The sequence below is a fragment of the Haliotis asinina genome, chromosome 10 (assembly GCF_037392515.1).
Source record: "Haliotis asinina isolate JCU_RB_2024 chromosome 10, JCU_Hal_asi_v2, whole genome shotgun sequence".
Lineage (NCBI taxonomy): Eukaryota > Metazoa > Mollusca > Gastropoda > Lepetellida > Haliotidae > Haliotis > Haliotis asinina.
In genome coordinates this window covers 48,899,545-48,921,158 of record NC_090289.1, presented here as the reverse complement: position 1 = coordinate 48,921,158, position 21,614 = coordinate 48,899,545, and the positions used below count along the sequence as shown (strand labels likewise).

Below are 21,614 nucleotides of genomic sequence, written 5' to 3'. Positions count from 1 at the left end.
ACAGATAACATATTTATGGAAAGATACGCTCATCATTTCACTTGATATCATTTCATTCACTATATAAACACAACATCCTCATTTAGGCGGAACCGTAAAGTAGAATTTGGGCAGAGATTTCTTTGTAGTGTCTTTTCGTTGTTATTAATCAGTTTTCAAAGTAAACGGCTGTATATGCTATAATATTTCTAAACAGACCCGTGAAGGTCTGGGTTAGAATGTATCTCCAGCAACTCATGCTTGCCGTAAGAGGCGATTTAAGAGATAGGATGGTCAAGCTCGCTGACCTGGTTGACACGTGTCGTCGGATCCCGATCGCGAAGATCGATGCTCATGGTGTTGCTCTCTGGATTGTCTGGTCCGATTACTTACAGAGCGCAAATTAAAATTAAACTCTCACACTTAACAGTGCATAAGTATCCACAAACCTCGAACCAACGAACAAGAAAATACTGTTTTAATTCTTAGGTACATTGGACATGATTTCATTGGAGAGAGGAACTTACAAAGTACAAAATAAGCGTATATATTCAGCTCAACACACGCAACCTGTACATAAAAATATCACCTACTTGGTTAAAGAAGGTATGCACCAATGTTGGATAGTGTCTACAACAAAACAAACAAAACATGGGATCAGATTCGTGATGCTTTCAGGTATAAAGAGGTGTTCAAGTGTATAAATATATATTGGGTCGGCGGCTCTTTTCAGGCTAGTAAAGTTCTATAAGCGTTTGTTGTAGCTTAGCCATGTCAAGCTTTCACAGTTGTGCTTTCTTTAATCTGGCTATTTCAGATCATGACCCTACCTCAAATGTACACTAAACATAAACAAATGATCTTCTGATGTTACAAGTCTGATAACACAGTAGCTGGCTCATTTCCCACGTTCCAATACACAGAGCACATTGTGTAAAAGGTAGTATATGAATGTATGAATACACAATAGAAGACCAAACTGATCCGTGCCTTTGTAAAGCAAGGAATACACAACCGATGACCAAACCGACCTGTTCCCTGTAAAGCAAGGAATACGCAACTGATGACCAAACCGACCTGTACCCTGTAAAGCAAGGAATACAAAACTGATGACCAAACCGACCTGTGCTCTGTAAAGCAAGGAATACACAACTGATGACCAAACTGACCTGTGCCCTGTAAAGCAAGGAGTACATAAAAGGAGACCAATCTGACCTGTGCCTTTGTAAAGCAAGGAGTACACAACTGATGACCAAACCGACCTGTACCCGGTAAAGCAAGGAGTACACAACTGATGACCAAACCGACCTGTGCCCTGTAAAGCGAGGAATACACAGCTGATGACCAAACCGACCTGTGCCTTTGTAAAGCAAGGAATACACAACTGAAGGCAAAACAGAAATGTGCCTTGTAAAGCAAGGAATACATAATAGAAAGACAAACCGATATGTACCTTTGAAAAGCAAGGCACAATCAATAGAAGACCAAACGAATTCGTGTTTTTGTAAAATACAGACTACACAAAAGAAGATACACAGGACGAGTGCCTTTGTACAGAGCAGAAGACTAAACAGATCTGTGCTTTGTAAAGCAGGAAATAAACAGCAATCAAGCAAACGGATTTCTGAAACAAATGGGGTCTATCTATTATTGTCAAATACCGTAGTGTCGAACTTTGCCGAGTCGAATAAACGGCTGTTCCGAAATAAACGCTAGGACACTTCTGTTACTTTTTTGTAGTTTTCCTCAATGTACGATTGTGTTCAACTCGATGTATTTACGTCCATCCCTTTGTGCGCTGATACGTAGTACAGTCAGAAACTGATGAAAATATACATTATGTTTTTATTGAGAGTGCGTTATGGTTTTGAAAAAATAAATCCTTAAAAATTGTACCTTTTCTACCAAAGAGTCAGGAATAAGTCCACAGAGAAAGAATCAGACTGCTGTTAGAATATACTGAGTAGTATGAGTAGATCAATTAGAGCCCTTGATTTACAGCAGATATTGCGGACATTTGAACACTTTAAGATCATTTCTGATAGGCCCGAGGCGATGTCCTGAAATACCTGTGACGATGGCACGTAGCGACTCTGTGCAGTTCTTCTCATAAAAGTGCCTCTACAGCCTTGGACACCTCCGAGTTCAACTCTAGATTAACACCCGAAATGACCCCGAGCTCAACGCTGAAGTGGTATCTGTTGTAGACACCAAAGACTGGCCAGAGTGATTTGGTGGTGTCGATGTCGTGGAAAGTCCACATAACGTTACCAGTCGTTGCATCCAGGAACGTAAGACTGCGGAGGTCGAGGTTAAGCAAGACACCCATGTTAAGGTCGATTGTGGCTTCCTCCTCGCACTGCATGACGGGAGTGTCAAACATAACCTTGGAGTTACAGACTACCTTGACACAGACTGCTCGATGTGTTGAGCAGATACTGACGACAAGGCTCCATGCTCGGGGCGTCTCCCATACGCAGTAGGAGTTGTCCAAGACGTCACTGTGAGCTACAGCAGCCTCCAGAATCATCTTTCCAAAGGACGACACTTTCGCCAGGACTCGGACGTTGCATGTGACATTCCAATAATGGATGCCCTTCCCTGAGATACATCGATTTCCGGTAGTTCCGCAGTAATTGCTGAATCCAGCTGAACCTAAAAATATTTGACATGTGACATATGTTTGAGCATGAATTCAGATAAGTGGTTGATATTATGAGAACTAATTATTGATATTATGGACCCACGATCTAATTCACCTTGACTTACTTCTTGTTCATTTAGATTGCCCTTAAGACAACGATGGCTTCTAAACAGGACTCCTCTAGGGATCGTCAGACTATTAGAACACATACTCAGATATAGAATGAGGATTCCATGAGCTTGGAGCAAGCCACGTCAACGTTGCAGCATTGGTAATGACAGTATAATACGAAGCGGAGGTCAATGATTTGTATTGAAATTTACAAGATGTACCTTAGCATACGTATGCTACAAATAGGGTACTTTGCTTACCTCCCCTTTCTGAAGGTGATTTGACAAGTTTGCCAGAAGTGGTGATGGTACACTGCTCCCGGTTCAACTTATCCTCCGACAAAGTGATGTGGGGCACTATTGAAGCACAAAATAACAAGTACTTTTCAATAAGCAACCAACAAATATTCTTCTTGTATATATACACTATCCATTCCGTCAATGGGATCCATATATGGTTGTTTCCATTGTCACCTGTTTGCAAACCCCGACAATCCAAACAGTAGTAGCATGATGGCTGACTTCCGGCTTATAAAGTCCTGTTTTACACCACAGGGCAAAAGCATCGAGTTCTTCTCTAAATTGAATAGAGTGTGGTTTTACGCCGCTCTAGCAGTATTCCAACAATATCACGGTGGGAGACACCTGAAATATGCTTCACACATTGTATCCGTGTGTTAAATCGAACCCCGGTCTCCGGCGAGCAGACGCTTTAATCATAAGCGCCAGGGAACCGAGTTAAGTGGACAAATACGGTAAGGTCTGATTATATGTTGCCCTAAACGAAATGTGTCGGTTGCATTTATAAACATATGATGAGTAGTATAGGGAATGACAGTTCTGGACCACTTTCAAGAAATGTCTCTACAAAGCCTTATTTACTAAATAAGGCTTTGGTTGGGTCATTAGCTCTTGCTACTATTACCCCTACTACTTAACGTGTGTTGGAGGTAACACTGTGCCGTACGGTACAATCAATAATTCTTCTCTTACAAATCCCCTACCCGGCCCATCCCTCAAGTAATACAAGTTAGGTTCGTCGGCTTTCATATCCACTTTATCTATGTTGTAAGTTTTGACTGACCATATAGGATCGGTGGCTCGCTTACGGCTATCGCCCTCGTGTTCCCCCGGCTGGTATAGATACCTCACTAGGGCCCTATCTGGTATCTGTTTCTCCTTCCCACGCAATGGAGCGGCCGACTCTGCAACTATTGATTTTAGTTTGATAGCGTCTGCCGGTTTCTTACCGGTGAGACGGGTGACTTCATGGTTGATTGCCGACACCACCTTGGGTAACCTCGTGACCCATTCAGTCGATCGTTTTCCAGGGGTGACCATCTCCCTAGCATACTGATGGCCGAACAAGCGCTCAGCCAAAGTCCTCTTAAATCTCTCAACTATGGCTTGGCTGCGATGGGCTCCGGCCGTGCCACGCCTGACCTTTGTATCGTGTTTGGCTAGCAGTTGTGACACGGCACCCATGAACTCCCGTCCGGGGTCAACTTGCAGCTCTGTTGGCCACGTCAGCGGACTGCGTTTGTATATGCATTCGAATCCTCTGGCTACCTGGGCCGAATCTTTCATGGTCAAGGGTTCGGCTTCCTTGTAACGACTGGCTACGTCCACTACGGTTAAGGCATACTTGTACCTCTTGTCGTGGGGTAGGAACAGTAGGTCTGCCTGGTGAACGCTATTAGGTATGTTAATACCGAACCTCCTTCTAGGCACGTAGCGTGGTGCCGGCAAATAGATCTGCCACAGGGCTTGTTTTTCAAGCCACGCTTTGGCTTCCTCCGGGGGTACTCGCGCTATTTTAGCTAGCTTATCTACTGCGCTAGCTCCTTTCCAGTACCCACGCGGGCTGTAGTAAATAGCCTCAAATTTTTTCATGTCCATATGCGTATGTGTTTATCCCATCAATAGCTATCCAACGTTTCGTGTCCATAGGCGACAGGGACGTCTTGTTTATAGTCAGTCCGTATATCTTATGTCCATCACTTCTAAGTGTGTTCATTTTATGTCTAAAGGTACGGGTCTTGAACAGGGCTTCCTTGAATCTGGCGTGTTTGATGTGTTGTTTCACCACATACTTCTTAACCCCCTTAGCCTTCCGGATCTCACTATTGTCGGCTTTCAGTATGGAGTACATCTTAGGTCTCAAACCTATGTACTCGGCTATGGGCGTGCCAGCACACTCGTCCTTCATCTTACCTAGGACCTTTTTATATACTGTACTGTGTATGGCATGGGTCTTAGGGTAGTCGCTGGTGTCGTATAAATCGAGGTGTTTTTTCATGTCCTCGTACACGTCCTCGGTTCGAATCTCCATCAGCAGGGAATCCGTGTCAGTGTACAGCACTTCACACCTGTCGCCGTACTGTTTCTTGAGCTCGTTGTAGTAAAAGTCGTACATCAGGTGTTTGGATAAATCGAGGATGCTCATCCCCACGTAAACAGGCCGGTTGAATTTTATGTGGCTTTTCTTCATGTGTAGGGCAACCAGGTTGTCTGTGAATATCTTACTACGGTTGAATGCCGGACTGGCTATCAATCTCCTGAGCTTGTCTTCCTCACTCGATCGAACCAGCTTCACGGTCACGCGTTTCCTCAGGTTCTCCATAGTCTTACCAAACACCGAGTTGTTCATGAGCTTGTAGAGATTTTTCTCAAAATCACTGGTGGCTTTTTTTCGTAGGTCTGTGTTCATTCTGATGTAGGGCTCCATCCATGGGCTCTGGTCGAACATGAGCACCCTATGTATTTTGGTCAGCCTCATACCCAACGACAGGTACAGCTGTAGGTTGCGATAGTGAACGATGTACTTGGTCTTATTCATTAAGTTAGGCACGAGTTTTTCAACGTCTGTCACACGACCACCTGACAAGTTATGTTGGTACTCAGACATCCAGTCTGGGTTAACCCTCATACGTTCGGGGGCCAGGGGGTAGCTGTTGTGTGATGTGTGTAATTCCTTGGTATACTCTAAGTCAACCTCGAGGATATACCCTTTGTTCGAATTTGGTGCAACCCCCATAACATCAACGTGGGGTACCCATTCGAATCCCCCTGTAGGTAGATACTGACTCATGGCCCAGCCGTACAGGTTGTTTGCGTCGAGGTAGAGAATGTGATTGGTTGGTTTGTTAGGATCGTAACCTTTCACGTATTGATTATTTGCTTTCGCGTATCGTTTGGATGCCATGGAAATCCCACCTCGCAAACCTTTCTCAATGAATAGGTGCATGTCGTAATCTGTGAGCAATTCCAAATTAACTCCGGTCTTTTTAAGCAAGGCGTCCCACGACAGACCTGGGCTGGTGTAATACCATGCGGGGTCGAGTTTATACTGCTTGAAACATGTCCGCCTAAACGTTTCAAACACGTCGGCTAACAGCTGTACATCTGTCCTCAAGTACAGGTCGTGATAATCACCCAGGTTCTTACAACCCAGTTTATTCCATATGTTAGTCGCGTGCGAGTAATCATCTCGTGAGACGGACGCCTCATTCAGCTTGCTATAAAAGCAGTCAATAGGGGGTAGTCTGGTCTCGGTGAACTTAGCCCAACTATCCATGTACTCATAGGGGTACACACCCTTCCTCATAAGCAGGGGTCTAGTCTCGGCGTCTGTGTATCGATCGGTGATAGGGAAGGTATTGTTGGCCTTGACCAGACTGTCGAGTGACGACAGGAGGAACTGAAACGAGTCAATGAACCTAAGTCCGTTTAAGCTGAAGGAGATGTATCTCTCCATGTTGTTGGGGATGCACGTTATATTACCATCGATTTTCGCGATGGCCTGCATGATCAAGTGTGAGTCGTACCCTCTCAAGTTGTGAAAGACAACGGGGATGTTTATTGTCTTAGGGTTGATTTTAAGCTTGAGGTTGCACGCGTTGTGAGCGGCGCCTCTATACTTACCAGTTATGTGACAGTGATCTCTCACCGAATCATCGTTAAGTGGTGATTCACACACGTGACAGTTAGTGCTACTAGCGTGGGCTAGCCTGTCGACTCGGGTCAGACGCATGGGAGCGATTTTATACAATGTATTCCTAATAATTTTTTCTTCCTCCTGCAAACACTTTAGAAACCTTTCAGCCGCGTCAGGCCCCCTATACACTACCGGAGCTTTCGTTTCCCCGTCACAACGGACGACAATGTATCCAAACGAACAGGCTTTATGCTCTTGTGTTTTGTGGGTGAAGGGAGCCTCGCCGGCGGCACCACTGGGAGCCTCGCCGGCGGCAGCCACTAAGGCTTCGAAGTCGGCGTATATAATATAAGGCACAGACATTTGATTCTTGTGGTTACTGAATTTTAGGATATTGTCACCTTCCTTAGGCATGTCGACTCGTATGGCCGTCTGCCCCACACCTTGACAATTATCCCGGTGGGATTCTAATAAATCAGCTCGGGTGAAGCCATGTAGGCATCGTACACAAAAGTGTTTTTCCCCATCGTGTTTCGACTGGTCGTGCAACAACCGGCTGAGATGTTTTATCCACGTGTAGTGATACTTTTCACCTAGTTGGATCATGAATATATTGATAACTTGGCGATCCTTCACCGGGCTGACCCTGTGTACTATTGTTGTGTTACCTTCGTGCCCAAAGACATTTATAGCCAGATTATTCTGTTTTTCTACTTTAGTGATCTGGGATATGGGGGTGGGTTCATCTATACCATCCCAGTTGAGCCCATCGTCTTGGGGATAGCTAGAAAGCCTATCTGAATGAGTGCCAGCTGGAAATAAGGCTGACCTGATAGCTAACCTCAGGCAATCGTTTCCTCTATTCTTAACGTTTACTATGGCATGTTTATTCCTATAGTAGGGAGGCAAGGCTAGGTATGACCCGCCTCTGAACGGCACGTAGTTAGCTATGTCTAGATAGACATTATCGATTTTATCTACAGCCCACCCTTACCCCAAGTGTGTGTAGCGTTCTAGGTATTCTCGTATCTGCTGAAAATTGGTATCGATTGATGCGTCAATGGTCTCTGTATGTGTGGCGACCTCTTGTTGACCTCGGAAGTAAGGCTGAACATACTCAGTGGTACTCCCAACCTGCTTATCGAGCGACATTTTCACTGTGATCTGAAACTTGATACTTCCTAGGTTATTTAGTTCCTGGTTGACCTTATCAGCTATCAGAGGCTTGATATCTGTAATGTCTATGTTTCTATCAACGTGCATGCGCCAACCTCTCAAATAGTTGCCTACAGCGCGCTCAGTGCGCACGAACTGTAGGTCAATAGCTCTATTCTGTCGTAATAATTCTAAAAAGCAGTGGTTTTCTCATACGGGAATACCCGCCTAAACCCAAATCGTGTGCCTCGACTTTCAGTTGTTTTACAGTGGGACGTGCTACGGGGGCATGTGATAACAATGCGGTTAACCCGGCTCTCCCAAGGTTTGAATAACCCGTGTATCCAAGCTGTTTTGCTTGAGCTTTTAATTGTTTTACTGTAGGAGGGGCTTCTAAACCTAGTAATCTCAACAATGCTGACTTCCGCATTCTAGAATACCCGATCACACCTCTCTGTTTTGCGACCCGCTTGAGCTCGCTTACAGTAGACATCGTGTTTACACCTAAGAGAACCAATGTCTAATTGGTTCACAGTAAGGGGAGGTAACCCTTTCACACACTGGAGTCTATCTTGAGCAGTCGCCTACGTTCTTTTATGTAGCCTTTTTTATTCTCGTAGATGAGTTGATGTCTGACTACGTTCGCTCCGTGAGCTTTACATAGACAGTAGTGTCCTTTAACCCCGATACCACACACAGAACACGTGTAGTTAGGACTTCCCATATGGAAACAACAGAACCCCTGATTCCTGCATTTCCTACCACAGGCCTCGGTCTTCCCCATAAGTATGTATTCGCATCGGTATGGAGCGGGTCTCATGTTTACTTATATAGGTATTTTAATTTAATTGCTTCGCAACCAACGCAGTAGCTGCTATACCCAACACTATGAAGCCCAGTTCACGATTCATTTGTCCCTTGGATGGTGTGTAGTACTGAGCGAGTGTGGGTTTATTGAGCGGTTCCAATTGTTTACCAGTTAGTAGATAGTATTCTTTCATTGCTTCATCGACATCGTTGAATGTTTGAACGGCATGGTTTTCACGCTGGAGTTGTTCGTTAATAAAGTCGATCCTCTGGAGACGTTTTTTAGCGTACTCGGCCTGTGCTCTTTGTAATTTCTCAGTAGCGAGATCGTGCCGCTTCCTTTCTTCCTGTATTTCAGCCGCGTGATCATCTCGTAGTTTCAAGAAGAGGAAATTACTCCCGGAAAATGCCAGGGCATTCACTAACGCCCCACCGACCATCGTAGCTATCGTGGCCATCCCTATATTTATTTCATTATATTATCAGGTATTATCCCTTGTTTTACTAGGATGTCTTTTGTGGCCATCGCCATACCAAGGTTCATTATGAGCATACCCATATCCTGCAGGTTGAAATCTAGCTTGATAGTTGGTTGTTTAAGCACCATTTTAGTCAACCGAGCGTACCCTACGGCTAGACTGGCTACCACTGTGGCGTGGTATGAGTCGTTGACGAACGTTTTCCCCTCAGACATTATGTATATGATATAAAATATTAAAATTATAACATGATATGCGGGTCAATAGTGGGGGATACCCCCACACCCCCACTGTTGGGGGTTACCTCACTGTTGGGTGGGGGCTCACTGTGGGAGGGTACCCCCACGTATAACCATGTTATAACCACGGCAGCAGTTACACCTACAGCCAACAACAGTCGGGGGTTGGTCACTTTATGTTGGTTACACCACCGTTTTTTACCGGCAGCTACTCTCTTAGGATTCTTCTGTCTGGTTACTGTTTGTGAAGGGGTCACTTCCCTCACTGTGGGGGTTTCCCCCAGTGGGGTTTCCCTCACTGTTGGGGGTTCCTGTGAAGGGGCCACTTCCATCACTGTGGGGGGTATCACCTCGGGAGCAGCATCCATCTATACTATTGTTATTATTTTTTCTCTCAAATTGACAATGCTTTGCCGTGATAATCGCCGCCGTCACTGGAGCCAACAACATGCCATATTTGTGGTACAGCCCGCAGCTGATAGAGCTCACGGCGTGTTCGATAAAAGGGTCTTTCTCGAGGTCCTCCCACAGGTAAAGTCGGCGCTCTGGTGGAATGGGAAGGAAGTGTGATACAATACCGGTGTATATCTGGGTCATAGCCGATCCTATTGTCTTTGTCATTTCTGCTCCGAGCCGGGACTCGTATCTAGCGTACAGCTTATCGATTTCTTCGGCTGACATTTTATGAATTTTATCCGGAGTGTAGTCCCCAAAGTAATGTTTGGCTTTACCGCCAACAGCCAACGCCACCAGTTTCTCTCGCTTGGGGGAATCCCCCACAGTGGGGGTACCCCCCAACTGTTCGAGCAATTCCTCACACTCCATCTTATAATATAACAAGTAAGATTTAGTTTTAACTATATAATACCCGATGCAGACAAAACACAGAGAAATGAAGGTTAAGTTGCACACGACAAATACTTCAAATATCATAGCTATGCTTAGCATTTGCTTAGCTTTGCTTAGCTTTGCTTAGCTTTGCTTAGCTTTAGCATACTATATATGCTACTGGTTGGTCGGTTTTTAGCACGAGCTTAGCGTGTTTAGTTTCAGCGAGCTGTTTCTTCACCCGTTCCCGTTCTAATTTACTCATCACATCGTTCTCTCTCAAACACTCCTCGAACGAATCCCTGTCCTTGCAGTGAAATAAGGCCACCCATCGCGTCTGCTCCCTGAGGTCTTTCAACACCGAGTTGAACTTCTGCGTTAGCACCCAGACGCTGTGATTTGCATGCCGGCCGGAGAAGGCCAGGTACGATAGCATGTCTCTCTTTTTTGTTATCTCGCGATTAGCGCTGCAGTCGTCTAGTATGAACAGCGTCGGTTCCCCTTTAAATTTCTCGTGAAGAGCTTTCAACCAGTCCTGCAGGCGTGTTCCAGGGTCGATTTTGTGTACGTCCGGGTCCGTCATCACCCAAGGTCGCGCGTACGTTTTATTCATACTCAGAGTAGGGCACATGATAACGATGTTATCGAACACATCCTTGTAGTAACCCTCCAACATATCCAAGACGAAAACGGTCTTCCCACAGCCAGTCTGCCCGCACACTATAGCGCAGTGTGGGTCAGTGGGTAGTTGTGGGTACCCCTGGGGGGTGTGGGGGTCTCCCCCACTAGTAGATGGCTTGCACGAATCTCCCATTGTCTATATTAAGTTGCGCGTCCATAATAACGTACAGATATAATTTCAACTTACCAGCGGTTTGAGCCTTCTTAGTAATCTGGATGGTTATCCCTTCGCTGCCGTTATCTATACGGCGCCCGCTACCGTGCAGTTTATCATCATCCGTGGATCGCATGTCCAACCATAGGGCGTACTTGGTGGTCAGGTATTCACCGATCTGCACGGAGCCGAGGTCCAGGTCCTTTGTTATATAATCCCCCACTGGTAGCTTTTTTATCTCATCCCACTGCTGGTGTGGCCTCATACCATGACTGAACAGCTGGTTGGGCACGCCCTCGATGGTCACTTCCACCTTTTCAATCTCGGGGTTGAAAAACTTCTCGCTGTCCCTCCGGAATGGATCGTAATCCTCCACGGGGACGACCAGGATACCTTTCATCGATCGCGCCGGCACGTTCAGGTTGATATTCCACACAGTGTCGCTCTTATCTCGCACGACTGATCTATGCCTCAGTACGCGATCGTACAGGATAGCCATCTTCCCAGAGTACTGGCTTCGAACCTGCCTGGCCAGCTCCGGGCTAGTGACCATGTCGAACTCCAGAGAGATGTTGTCTATGGCATAACTGGCCTCATCACCGTTCGGTGTACGCACTACTTTGCTATAGTCGTTAAACGTGAGCTCGTATTCGAGCCTATCACCCAGCGCGGCCTGGTAAAACGGCGCGTGTCCCATGAGCAACTCGAAATCGAGCGGCACGCAGAATCGATTCCCGTATGCTAGAGCGATGGCCTTTTCACCGTCCGATAGCTTGTCTTGCTGGTCTTGCGTGAAGACATACCCTATGCGCGCCCGGGTTGATTTGCTGATGCCCTGGTACACATCATTGACTCGTTCTCTCTCGCTTTTCCAGAGATCCTTGTAGCAGTGAAACACGTCGCTGTCGTCGATGCTCAGCACCTCGTTACCGCTGATCTTGACGGTCGTTTTCTTGATGATGGCTCGACCCACGTTCCGCACTAGCTCGCGTTTGTCGTTGTCGGAGGTCAACGTGATATTGAACGCCAGTCGAACAGTGCCTGGTACAATGAGGTCATTCTCACCAAGGTTTGGAAATCTAACCAGCAGAGTTTGATTCTGGTCTATCTTGCTGGGATTGTTGGTGATGGTCACCGACTGTCGCACGGCTCTGGCCCCTAATGGCTCTCTCAATCTTCTGAAAGGATCTAATTTTCTGCCGTACATTGTTATATAAAAGAAATATATTTTTAATACTAATGGATGAAGACATAGATATGACGGAGATGCCGGGCGCTAGTGCCCAGGCATTCGATGATGAGCAGGAGACCTCATTTACTAGTTCACCATTGAACCAAGAACTCTTGGAAACAACGGTAAATGATTATTACGAAAGTTTAAGAAGAGATAAAAACTACGTTGAACCACAGGGTCGATACCATAAGAATTTTTTTATTGATACAAAGGGTGTTCTACGCCTTAAGTCTGACCCAGGGGTTGACCTCTTTAACAAGAGCAATAAAAAACCACTGGCCTTGTCAACTCTAGCCAGCCGCCATGGTGTTGAATTTATCCGTAAAAATCTAAACATGAATGATTACGGTGGTGCAATACCTAAGGCCGTTAAAGAAGATCTGCAAGCTACCAGATCCCACCTCACCACTAGAGATGAAATGACACCACAGCGTGCTACAGAAGCCTCGGACAGCATAGAAAAACTGTTGAGCACCTACTGGGACAAACCGTTACCGGGGTTTGACTTCCCGGTAAGGGAACTGCGCGGCTTAGACGAAGCCGTGAAACGCGTGCGTGGAGAACTCGTGAACAACATGGGGAAACTGAACGAAATCGACGAGCACATCGCTAGGGAAAAAACCAAACTCAACGAAACTGAAAACGATGATATGAAGCGTCGTATCAATGAACGACTACGCGATTTAGAAGACGAGAGACGTACACGATTGGAAGCCGCTTCCTCGAATCGTGAACAGCTTCGATCCCAGATCAGTCGTATTCGGGAAACAATCGATAGAATACTGAACGAGGATACAACTTTAGCCAACAGGATTCGGATATTGTTCCGGGAGCAAGGGATCACCATCGCCAGTATTCTGACTGCATTGGGTTTCATCATATCAACCCTGGTGGTGTCACTGGTGGGAGGAACCCCTGTGGGGCCTGCCGGCGGCGGGGGAACTCCAAGTGGCGGTGGGGGTGTTAAAGACTGGATAAAAAAACTCGGGGAAGGCCTAGCTAAACTGGCTGGTAAAGCCGCCGAAGCCCTTCCCGGCATCCTGGGTAGCATCGTCTCGTGGTTGTTGAGCGCTCTGTCTAAAACTGCCATGTGGCTCAGTCAAAACCTGTGGGCAGCCATCGTCGCCGTGGCGGGTCTGGTGTACGTAGCGGCTAAGAAATCTTTAACCAAATAAGTCCCAAAGTTACCCCACCAACCACCAGGGCCGTTTTATTATCAATATGCTGCTGATAGGGGGGCCCCCCCACATGAATATGGGGTACATGAACTTTAGGCTCCGGGGGCGGCGCCACTATACCCGTTTCACGTGGTGGGATGTGTGGGATATAGGGGGTGTTAATATCGGGGTTGATACCCAACTTTTGATCCGCCGTGGCTATGACTATTTTGTTGTTATAACCCACCACTTTTTTTACTCTCAGTTGCATATCACTCGGAGCCATGTACAACCCCACGCCGAACACGTAGTTGACTTTCGATCTGGCGTATTCTAACACGTTTTGGTAACGGTTGATGGCCCGCGGGAGATCAACTGGAGAATTGATAGCATCCTCAACGTTGGCAACGAACTGTTTCTGAGCGTCGAAAGCAGTTCCCTTACCGATGATGTTGGAACGCGTCATCGACTGAGCACCCAACAGCGCCCACACGTACGTTCGAATCGAGTCGTTCAACCTGACTACCCCGGCACGAGTGAATCCTTTCGACGTGTCCAGCATGAACATTTTCCACCCGTCTGCGGTTGACTGCTCCACTTTCTGGACTGTGAAAGCAACACCACCTTTAAAGTTCATACGATCATCCCTCCATTCATTACTCGACAAAGCAAAGTCCTGGCGTAGTATATCTCGTTTCAGTAAATCATCACTGACTTCTTTCACTGATCGCGCGCCATCATAAGGAATACCCAACCCGTGGTTCGGCCCCGGCTAACGCCAATCCGTCTTCGGGTTTATTTCGAATTCATTACAAATACGTTCGTAGGCCCGTCTATCGTACGGGTTGTTTGTTGCGTCCCACGCTTTGTCCTGTGGGAGGGGGGCGCTGATCTCTTTAAGGATACGTCTGACCTGGTAGTACACGTGGAACTTGAACACAGACTGACTCAGCGGTCCACGCCGAGTGTCGGCCAATGTCACACCACACCCCGTTGTAGCGCACCACACGGCAAAGTTGAATTGATTCTGCCAGAACTGCATAGGGTTGTTGAACCAAGCGTGGACTGCCTTGATGTTAGTCACCGAAAGCTTATACTTATCGAACACATCTAAAAGCTGGGCATTGAAATACAACTCAGGAGCAACCACGATCTTCATGGGGGAGAAATCTACGTCCAGTTTAGGGTAAAACACACCAGGGGAATACATTTTAAAACTATTATATAATGAGCATATATACTCTAACATGTACATAACACTTCCAGGAATAACGAGCGGTGAGGCCGTTCAGCTGACGCACGCGATCGATAACACGTCAGGTCAACTCGAAGTCGCACTCTGTGATATCACCTACCTACCGCAATGGACTAACATCAACGTCAGCAACAATAAGCTGTTCGTCAGTGGAACTCGCAGTCAGATAACTGACGGCTACTACAGCGTGTGCTCTCTAAACGACGAGGTCTTCAAACCCCTGGGAGCCGAACTCAAGATGAACGACTCAAACGGCACAGTGGTGTTAATCAACAACGGAAGAACCTCCTTGAGGCTCGGCCGACCATTAGCGAGGATACTCGGTATGTCTCCTGACGAGATAAAACCAACAACAACCGTCACAGGCACGAAGTTACCCGACCTAGTACCGTACCGAGAGCTGTACATTCATCTCGATCAGGTGAGCACAACGTACAACATTCAAGGAGGTCACCCTTCCACTATACTGAGAGCAGTGCCGGTGAAAACTGAGAAATTCAACGACGGTAGAACCGAGTCGTTTTCACCATGGCAGTATAAGAGATTAACCCAGGGCAACATACCTGAGCTGACAATATCGGTGTTAGATATAAATCATAATCCTGTAAATATAGGATACCTCAGCTTAACGCTTCATGTAAAATGACCAGCGCACAAGGGCCCGGAGTGAAAAAATGCGTCAATATCGGGATCTCCGACCTCGGAGACACGCGCGGTTTCGACGCTCCCGGAGTAGATGGTAAATCGTACGCCTTGCAACTGAAAAACAACATTTACAAACGCGTTGAAATCCCCTCCGGTGGAACCCTAAGTGATATGATAGATACCACAAGAGCAACAGTCAACACTAAGTACGCCCTTGTCAACACCGGTGATAATAATTGGATAATATACCCATCGTTCGGTGGTAAACTGTTCGACTTAGACGATGTTGAGAGCACTACCGTCGTCCAAAACAAACCATATATGCTCGTCTTCACCGAAGATGACAAGTGGGTGTTGTTACCCGATAACGACGAGTGGTTTCTCAATATTAGACTCGTCTCTCCCTACGTGTTTACTGATAACAAAGACAACCACCTAAACAAAGTCGTGAACAATGGAACCCTGCTCGTGGCTTACGTCCCAACTCAGAGACGTAGCGTAGTCGTCAGCCCAGTCAACACTATGGCAGCCCACATGCTATCGAGTAAACCGGCCATACAAAACGTGAAATTGCAGTTGGTGTCTGAATTCGAAGGCGTGGTCAAGATACTAGAGAGTCTACCGGCAAACTCAACACTGATCATCAAAGTCTACCTAGGGGAACCATCGGGGAATGATGTCGAGATCGTGAAGGGGATCAAACTCGGGTGGGTGAAACGACACCAGTATCAAGTTTGCAACGTTTACGTGCGGGTGGGTGTTGGAGCCGACACCAGTCTGCAGGGGGTCAACGTGATCGTGGAAAACAAGATATCACTAACCAATATCTTCCTGCCTGACAACATACACTTCATGGGTATGAAGTTCACCCCTGAATTATTATCAGAAAACCAGTTGGAAATTATATCGTAATAGTATAATAATGACCAGTCATCGTCCCAACACTACGCTTAACGACCTGGGAGATACGGAGGGATTCGATCAGCCTGGTGAGGAAGGTGAATTATACATCCTGCACTTCAAAGACAACGTGTACAGACGGGTGCCATTACCAGATTTAAAAGAGCCCAAATGGCTGATCAACTTAACATTCACCTCACCTTATATCACATTAAATAATGGGTTGGTCTCTAAGATTAAGAACAACGGTATCTGGGCCGGGGATTTCATTCCGGAGAGGACATTAATACACATACCATCTACTGGTTACGAAAAAAAGGGGTTAAGTGCTTATCCACACAATAAATTAACATTTAGCAGTAATCTTGATAGAATATCCCCCCCTTTCACCCTCATCATAGAAGTCTTCTTTACGGCTCTATTCGATGGAGCTCCCCCAATAGTACACCAAATTTTACCCGGGGTGTCAATACGCTGGTATTACATAGACCAATATTGTCGTATTGTTATACAACAGGATACCACGGGTCCTATAAACCACTTAATAAACCTCCGTGGGGTTTCTATTACAACAGGAAATTCTATTAGCCTCTCACCTATTGCCCTGACTAGTAGTCTAGAACTTGTAGACTTCAAATTCATTGATAGATTTTTAACTGAAACCCAATTAAAATATCTTTCAAAATATACATTATAGGATGGGTCTGTACCCAGTCGTAGAGGAAGTAGCGAAGACGCTGGAAACCGTAGATGGGTTCCGCTTGAGGCAGTTATGTGATGTGAAACGCCAACTAGAACAAGACCGTGACATGCGGAAAGCACTATGTAAAAAGTACAATAGAGCTTTCAATATCGTGGACGGGGCTGACACTACCCTTATGGCAACCAGCATGGGACTAGGGGCGGCAGGCGTTGGGTTGTTAGCTACCATCGTGGCTGCACCTATAGTGCTAGGTATTGAAATAACAGCTGGGGTGGCAGGGTTAGCAGGATTGGCGCTTAAGTTAGTATCACGCAGACTTCATCGTAAGGCATTGAAACACGACGAGATCAGGGTTCTGGCCGAAGCAAAGCTGAACACAGTGAGTGAGCGTATTTCCACGGCACTCTCTGACAGTAAGATCTCAGAAGAGGAGTTTCGTTCAATCCTATCTGAACTCAAAAAATATAACGGAATGAAACAAGATATTCGATCCAAGTCTCGTAAGTCTGCTATCAGCGAGGACGAGAAAAAAAAGTACATAGAACAGGGGATACAAAAAGCCCAGCAAGCCTTTATTATGAACACCAAAGAGATCGTAGGCGGTTCACGTTAAACTGTTTCATCGATATAAACATGACATAGACCGCCAACTTTTTATAGTGGGAGGTATCTATACCAGCCGGGGGAACACGAGGGCGATAGCCGTAAGCGAGCCACCGATCCTATATGGTCAGTCAAAACTTACAACATAGATAAAGTGGATATGAAAGCCGACGAACCTAACTTGTATTACTTGAGGGATGGGCCGGGTAGGGGATTTGTAAGAGAAGAATTATTGATCGTACCGTACGGCACAGTGTTACCTCCAACACACGTTAAGTAGTAGGGGTAATAGTAGCAAGAGCTAATGACCCAACCAAAGCCTTATTTAGTAAATAAGGCTTTGTAGAGACATTTCTTGAAAGTGGTCCAGAACTGTCATTCCCTATACTACTTGATGACATACAATGCTTAGTGAAATCCATGTTGATAAGCTGTGAAACATAACGCAGAATAGCTTACTCACGGTTGACTGACTTCACCAGCACCTCAGATTCGCCCTTCCATGTCAGAAAGTGAATAGATCGATCCATGCCGTTCTCATCTGCTGATTAGACGATAAAAACTTCCATTATTATTTATTCATTTAGGAAAAAAGCATTTAGCTTATTACTCAACAGACACCATATTTTCGTGGAACGATTCATTGGTGATCAATAAAGTACATGTTGATTGACGAAAGCAGTTAAAATGTCATAGGTGGGTAGCATAAGTTTACTAAAGTTTAATACTAAAGTTTAATACAGCTTACAGCACATACTCGAAGACCTCTGGTTGGATGCTAGTAGCATTTGATGACATGAAAAGCTGGTCTTCGATATAATCATAGCCAGTAAGGAATGGATCTAGAAAATAGACCACAGTCTTACACTGTATCAATTACAAACTGAAATCAGTTACCGCGCTCCTTGTTGTCGAAGGTGAAGGCATCGTCTTCCACCAAGTATCCACCAAGCCGGAAGTTCACCTTGTGTGGTCCAGGATGCCTTGGAGAAAAGCGGAGTTCAAAAGTAGCTTCTTGCTCCTGGAAAGGTCAATGTTACATCATGTTAAATTCAACTGCATTACATTGTGCAGAAAGATAGTACAGATCGAAAGTGCATAAAGAGACAAAGAACGTCATTCACCTTGAAATTGCCAGTCCTGTTGGTAGCTCCCGATCGAGATCTGCTTTCATGTAGAGACTCAGGCGGAAGGAAGCCATTGTTACTGTGATCGCCTGCTCCTCGGGGACTTGTGTGGACGCCGTTTGTCATTACGTCGTCGTTAAAGGAGACCTTCGACTCCACACTCTCCATCTGTCTATAGCTTGCCCTACTGCGGTGTTTCCCCTTTTCTACTTCTTGCAGGTCTACCGAGGACGCAGCACCGATAGATTTCTGTGACACCGTATGTTTCAGACGAGTCGTGTCCCTGGTTATTAGTGTGTACCGTATCTTTTCTACTTCCTGTTCAGTGGGACTGGTATTTTCTACATATCGCTCCTGATGAAATGTACCCTTGCCATCAGCTGACAAATCACTGTTATGGTAGCCACTGTCGCCGTTACTGTCGAAATGTTTGTTAGTCTTTGTAAAATTGTGTCTTCTGGCATCCGGAGAATCCACTTCGTCACTACGTGTTGATACACCGTCATCAGTCCCACCAAGCTGTTCCAGTGCTCGATTGATAGTCAATCCTGAAGAGTCTTCTATCACAGCCTTCATGTTAGCAGGCTTAGGCGCGACGAAGGAGTTGCCCATATATTTGAGGAAGATTCTCACAATCACCGTTTCCCCTCCTTCTAGTAACGAGTCTGTAATCTCAATGACTACCTTCCACTCAAGCATCGTGTTATCCAGGTCGATGACCTCCCCAACCTTGGCCATCTTTTTTGTTATTTCGCCTAATGAGTTGAGGTCAACAAAAATCTCCTTTCTCTCTGGCTTAGCAGGAAGCGGGGCATGGATTAGAGCATTTAGCTTCTGTTTCATGTTTTCGTTTTCCTGGAGGAAGTTGCCTGGTTTAGCCTCCTCTATGACTTTCCTGCAGTAAGCTGCATACTCAGTCTCTGTTCGAGCTGTTGTTTCGAAGGCAGTGAGACACGCACTCATGTGATCTCGCTCGTCTGCTATAGCAACGTGAAGACTGTTCCTCAGCTCTTCCTTCTGTTTCTCAGCCTCATCAATGAACTCATCAAAAGCGTGTTCAATTCGTGCTTCCAAATTCTTGCTCTCAATATTCAAATACATAAATTCCCTTTGCAACTCGGACTTCTCAGACTCAGTTCTCTCCTGCTTCTCCTTCAGCTTCTCCAGAGCCTCCGACACCTCCCTCTTCTCATCCTTGACCACATCCTGTACATCCCTAATCTCGTGTCCATCACGCTCCTTGTGCTCAATAATGGCGCATGAAGGACAGACGGGTTTCATGCAGCCTGGCTTCTCACAGAACAGATCAAGTGTTGAGCCAGGATGTAGAGGGCACGTTTCTGTCTGTGTCAGGTAGTTCTCAGGCAGCTTCAGTATTTCTGCAATAGAGAGGATCTTGTGACCTTTCTGTTTGTAAAATCGTTTGTGGGCCCGCAGTCCTTCCTCGCAGATGTACAGCTGACAGTTAAGGCAATGGTGTGTTGCTGGCGACTTCTCGGAACAGTCGGTGCAGAGTCTTCTCCCTTTCTTCCCCTTCAGTTCTACAAACACGACGAACTTCATGGCAACATACTCCACGGGGAAAGTCTCCTCCACTGACTCTCGGACATCCCACTGTTGGTTGCAAGATGGACAGCTCAGTTTAGATCCAATCGTCCATACGTCATCCAAGCACTGGGAACAGAAGCTGTGTTGGCAGGGCAGTACACGTGGTATCCTGTCCTCGCTGTCGAACTGCTGCTCGCATCTGTCACACTTTAAAATGTTCTCTTTGATCTCGCGTGTTGAAATCACAGGGTTGGTCATCGTGATGTCCTACCTGAAAAACCCAAACACTTAAATATTTATGACCAAGCATATTACAACAATTGTACATATGATTAAATAAAGGATATTATATGAGTGCCTATGTCATACTATGTTTACGACATGTCATGGGCATGAATATAATATTCTGTTTATTACCTGAGTCGAAACTAAACAAAATAAACCGAAATCTACTTAAAACATGGGCTGGCTACCCGCTGTCGCCGCATGAAAAACGTAACGTCATGGAATTGTTCATAGGGTATCTTGCCCTAGGGCATCGTATGATGAAAAATATGAACCCCGATATGTTCGCCCTCGTACGTAATAAAGAAATGCATGTGCCCCTTATGAGCGAAGGCATCACAATTATTCAAGGGCTATGTATGTCTCTCTTTCAGTGAACTCTCAACATGTATGTCAATCAGCAGCCCTGTACATGTAGTTTCAGCAGGCATATTGATGAACATTGTATACTCTGTCAAAAAAGAAACTTCACAAAATGTATTTTTAAAAACAATGAGTAATTTTTCTCTGATGATGTATCCGAAATGGGATCTTTTGACCATTGCCTAGAAAAAAGCACTCAAACCCACCCAATCGTCCTGCAAATGAAGTTAGTGCCAAATCAGGTTTAGCACGTGCAGTCGATAACGTGATCTTCGCATCGAAGTTTTCTGCATTTGCATGTGTTTGCTTTGGCCTCAAGAACTGAAAAAAACACTTTTAAACCACGGTTCTAAAGGTACTTTAAATGCCACGATTGTCAAATGTGCAATGTGAACGTGCCGTTAGCATGTTGCAAGCGGGAAGATTAGTTATTGACGTCGCAAGAAGAGTGGGATGCAGCCGTCGTACAGTGTATGACTTGCGAGGTCGTCTACAACAAACTGGCCAAACTTCTGATCTCCCACGGTCGGGTCGGGTCGTCCACGTCACCTACGTGGCAGATTTCTGCCGGCTACACGAATCAGGGCTGAGATGTTTACAGGTCGACTGTCCTCACAGACCTTTCGAAATCGACTGCCAATCTCCATTCTCGACGTCCATATCGTGGGCCAATTTTGACCCCGTTTTACTAACGTCAACGTTAACGTCAACGTCAACGTCAGCGTCTGCTGTGGGCCCAACGTTACCTCAGATGGACCTAGAGAGACTGGAATCGAGTCGT

General features: G+C 45.9%; 1 protein-coding gene across 2 annotated transcripts; it reads right to left on the bottom strand.

Moving 5' to 3' along the window:
- Nucleotides 1–440: 440 nt before the first annotated feature.
- Nucleotides 441–20,450, bottom strand: LOC137299100 (uncharacterized). Of its 2 annotated transcripts, none has more exons than XM_067831601.1 (5): nucleotides 18,635–20,450; nucleotides 18,408–18,531; nucleotides 17,974–18,051; nucleotides 2,995–3,090; nucleotides 441–2,634 (listed from the first exon to the last, which is right to left on the bottom strand). In XM_067831601.1, the coding sequence occupies exons 1-5, from the start codon at nucleotides 20,441–20,443 to the stop codon at nucleotides 2,087–2,089; spliced, it is 2,655 nt and encodes an 884-aa protein (XP_067687702.1). In that variant the 5' UTR covers nucleotides 20,444–20,450; the 3' UTR covers nucleotides 441–2,086. The 2 variants fall into 2 exon arrangements, with proteins under 2 accessions (XP_067687702.1, XP_067687701.1); XM_067831600.1 differs by having other exon boundaries at nucleotides 17,974–18,054; nucleotides 18,635–20,443.
- Between the last annotated feature and the right edge of the window lie 1,164 nt (nucleotides 20,451–21,614).

What these genes read in the sequence shown, in the direction of transcription:
- LOC137299100 (XM_067831600.1), bottom strand. Translation starts at nt 20,443, where the DNA reads ATGACCAACCCTGTGATTTCAACACGCGAGATCAAAGAGAACATTTTA. An exon ending in ACAGGACTGGCAATTTCAAG is followed by an intron (nt 18,532 to 18,634) that starts GTGAATGACGTT and finishes TGACCTTTCCAG; the next exon opens with GAGCAAGAAGCTACTTTTGA. An exon ending in GCTGGTGAAGTCAGTCAACC is followed by an intron (nt 3,091 to 17,973) that starts GTGAGTAAGCTA and finishes GTGCTTCAATAG; the next exon opens with TGCCCCACATCACTTTGTCG.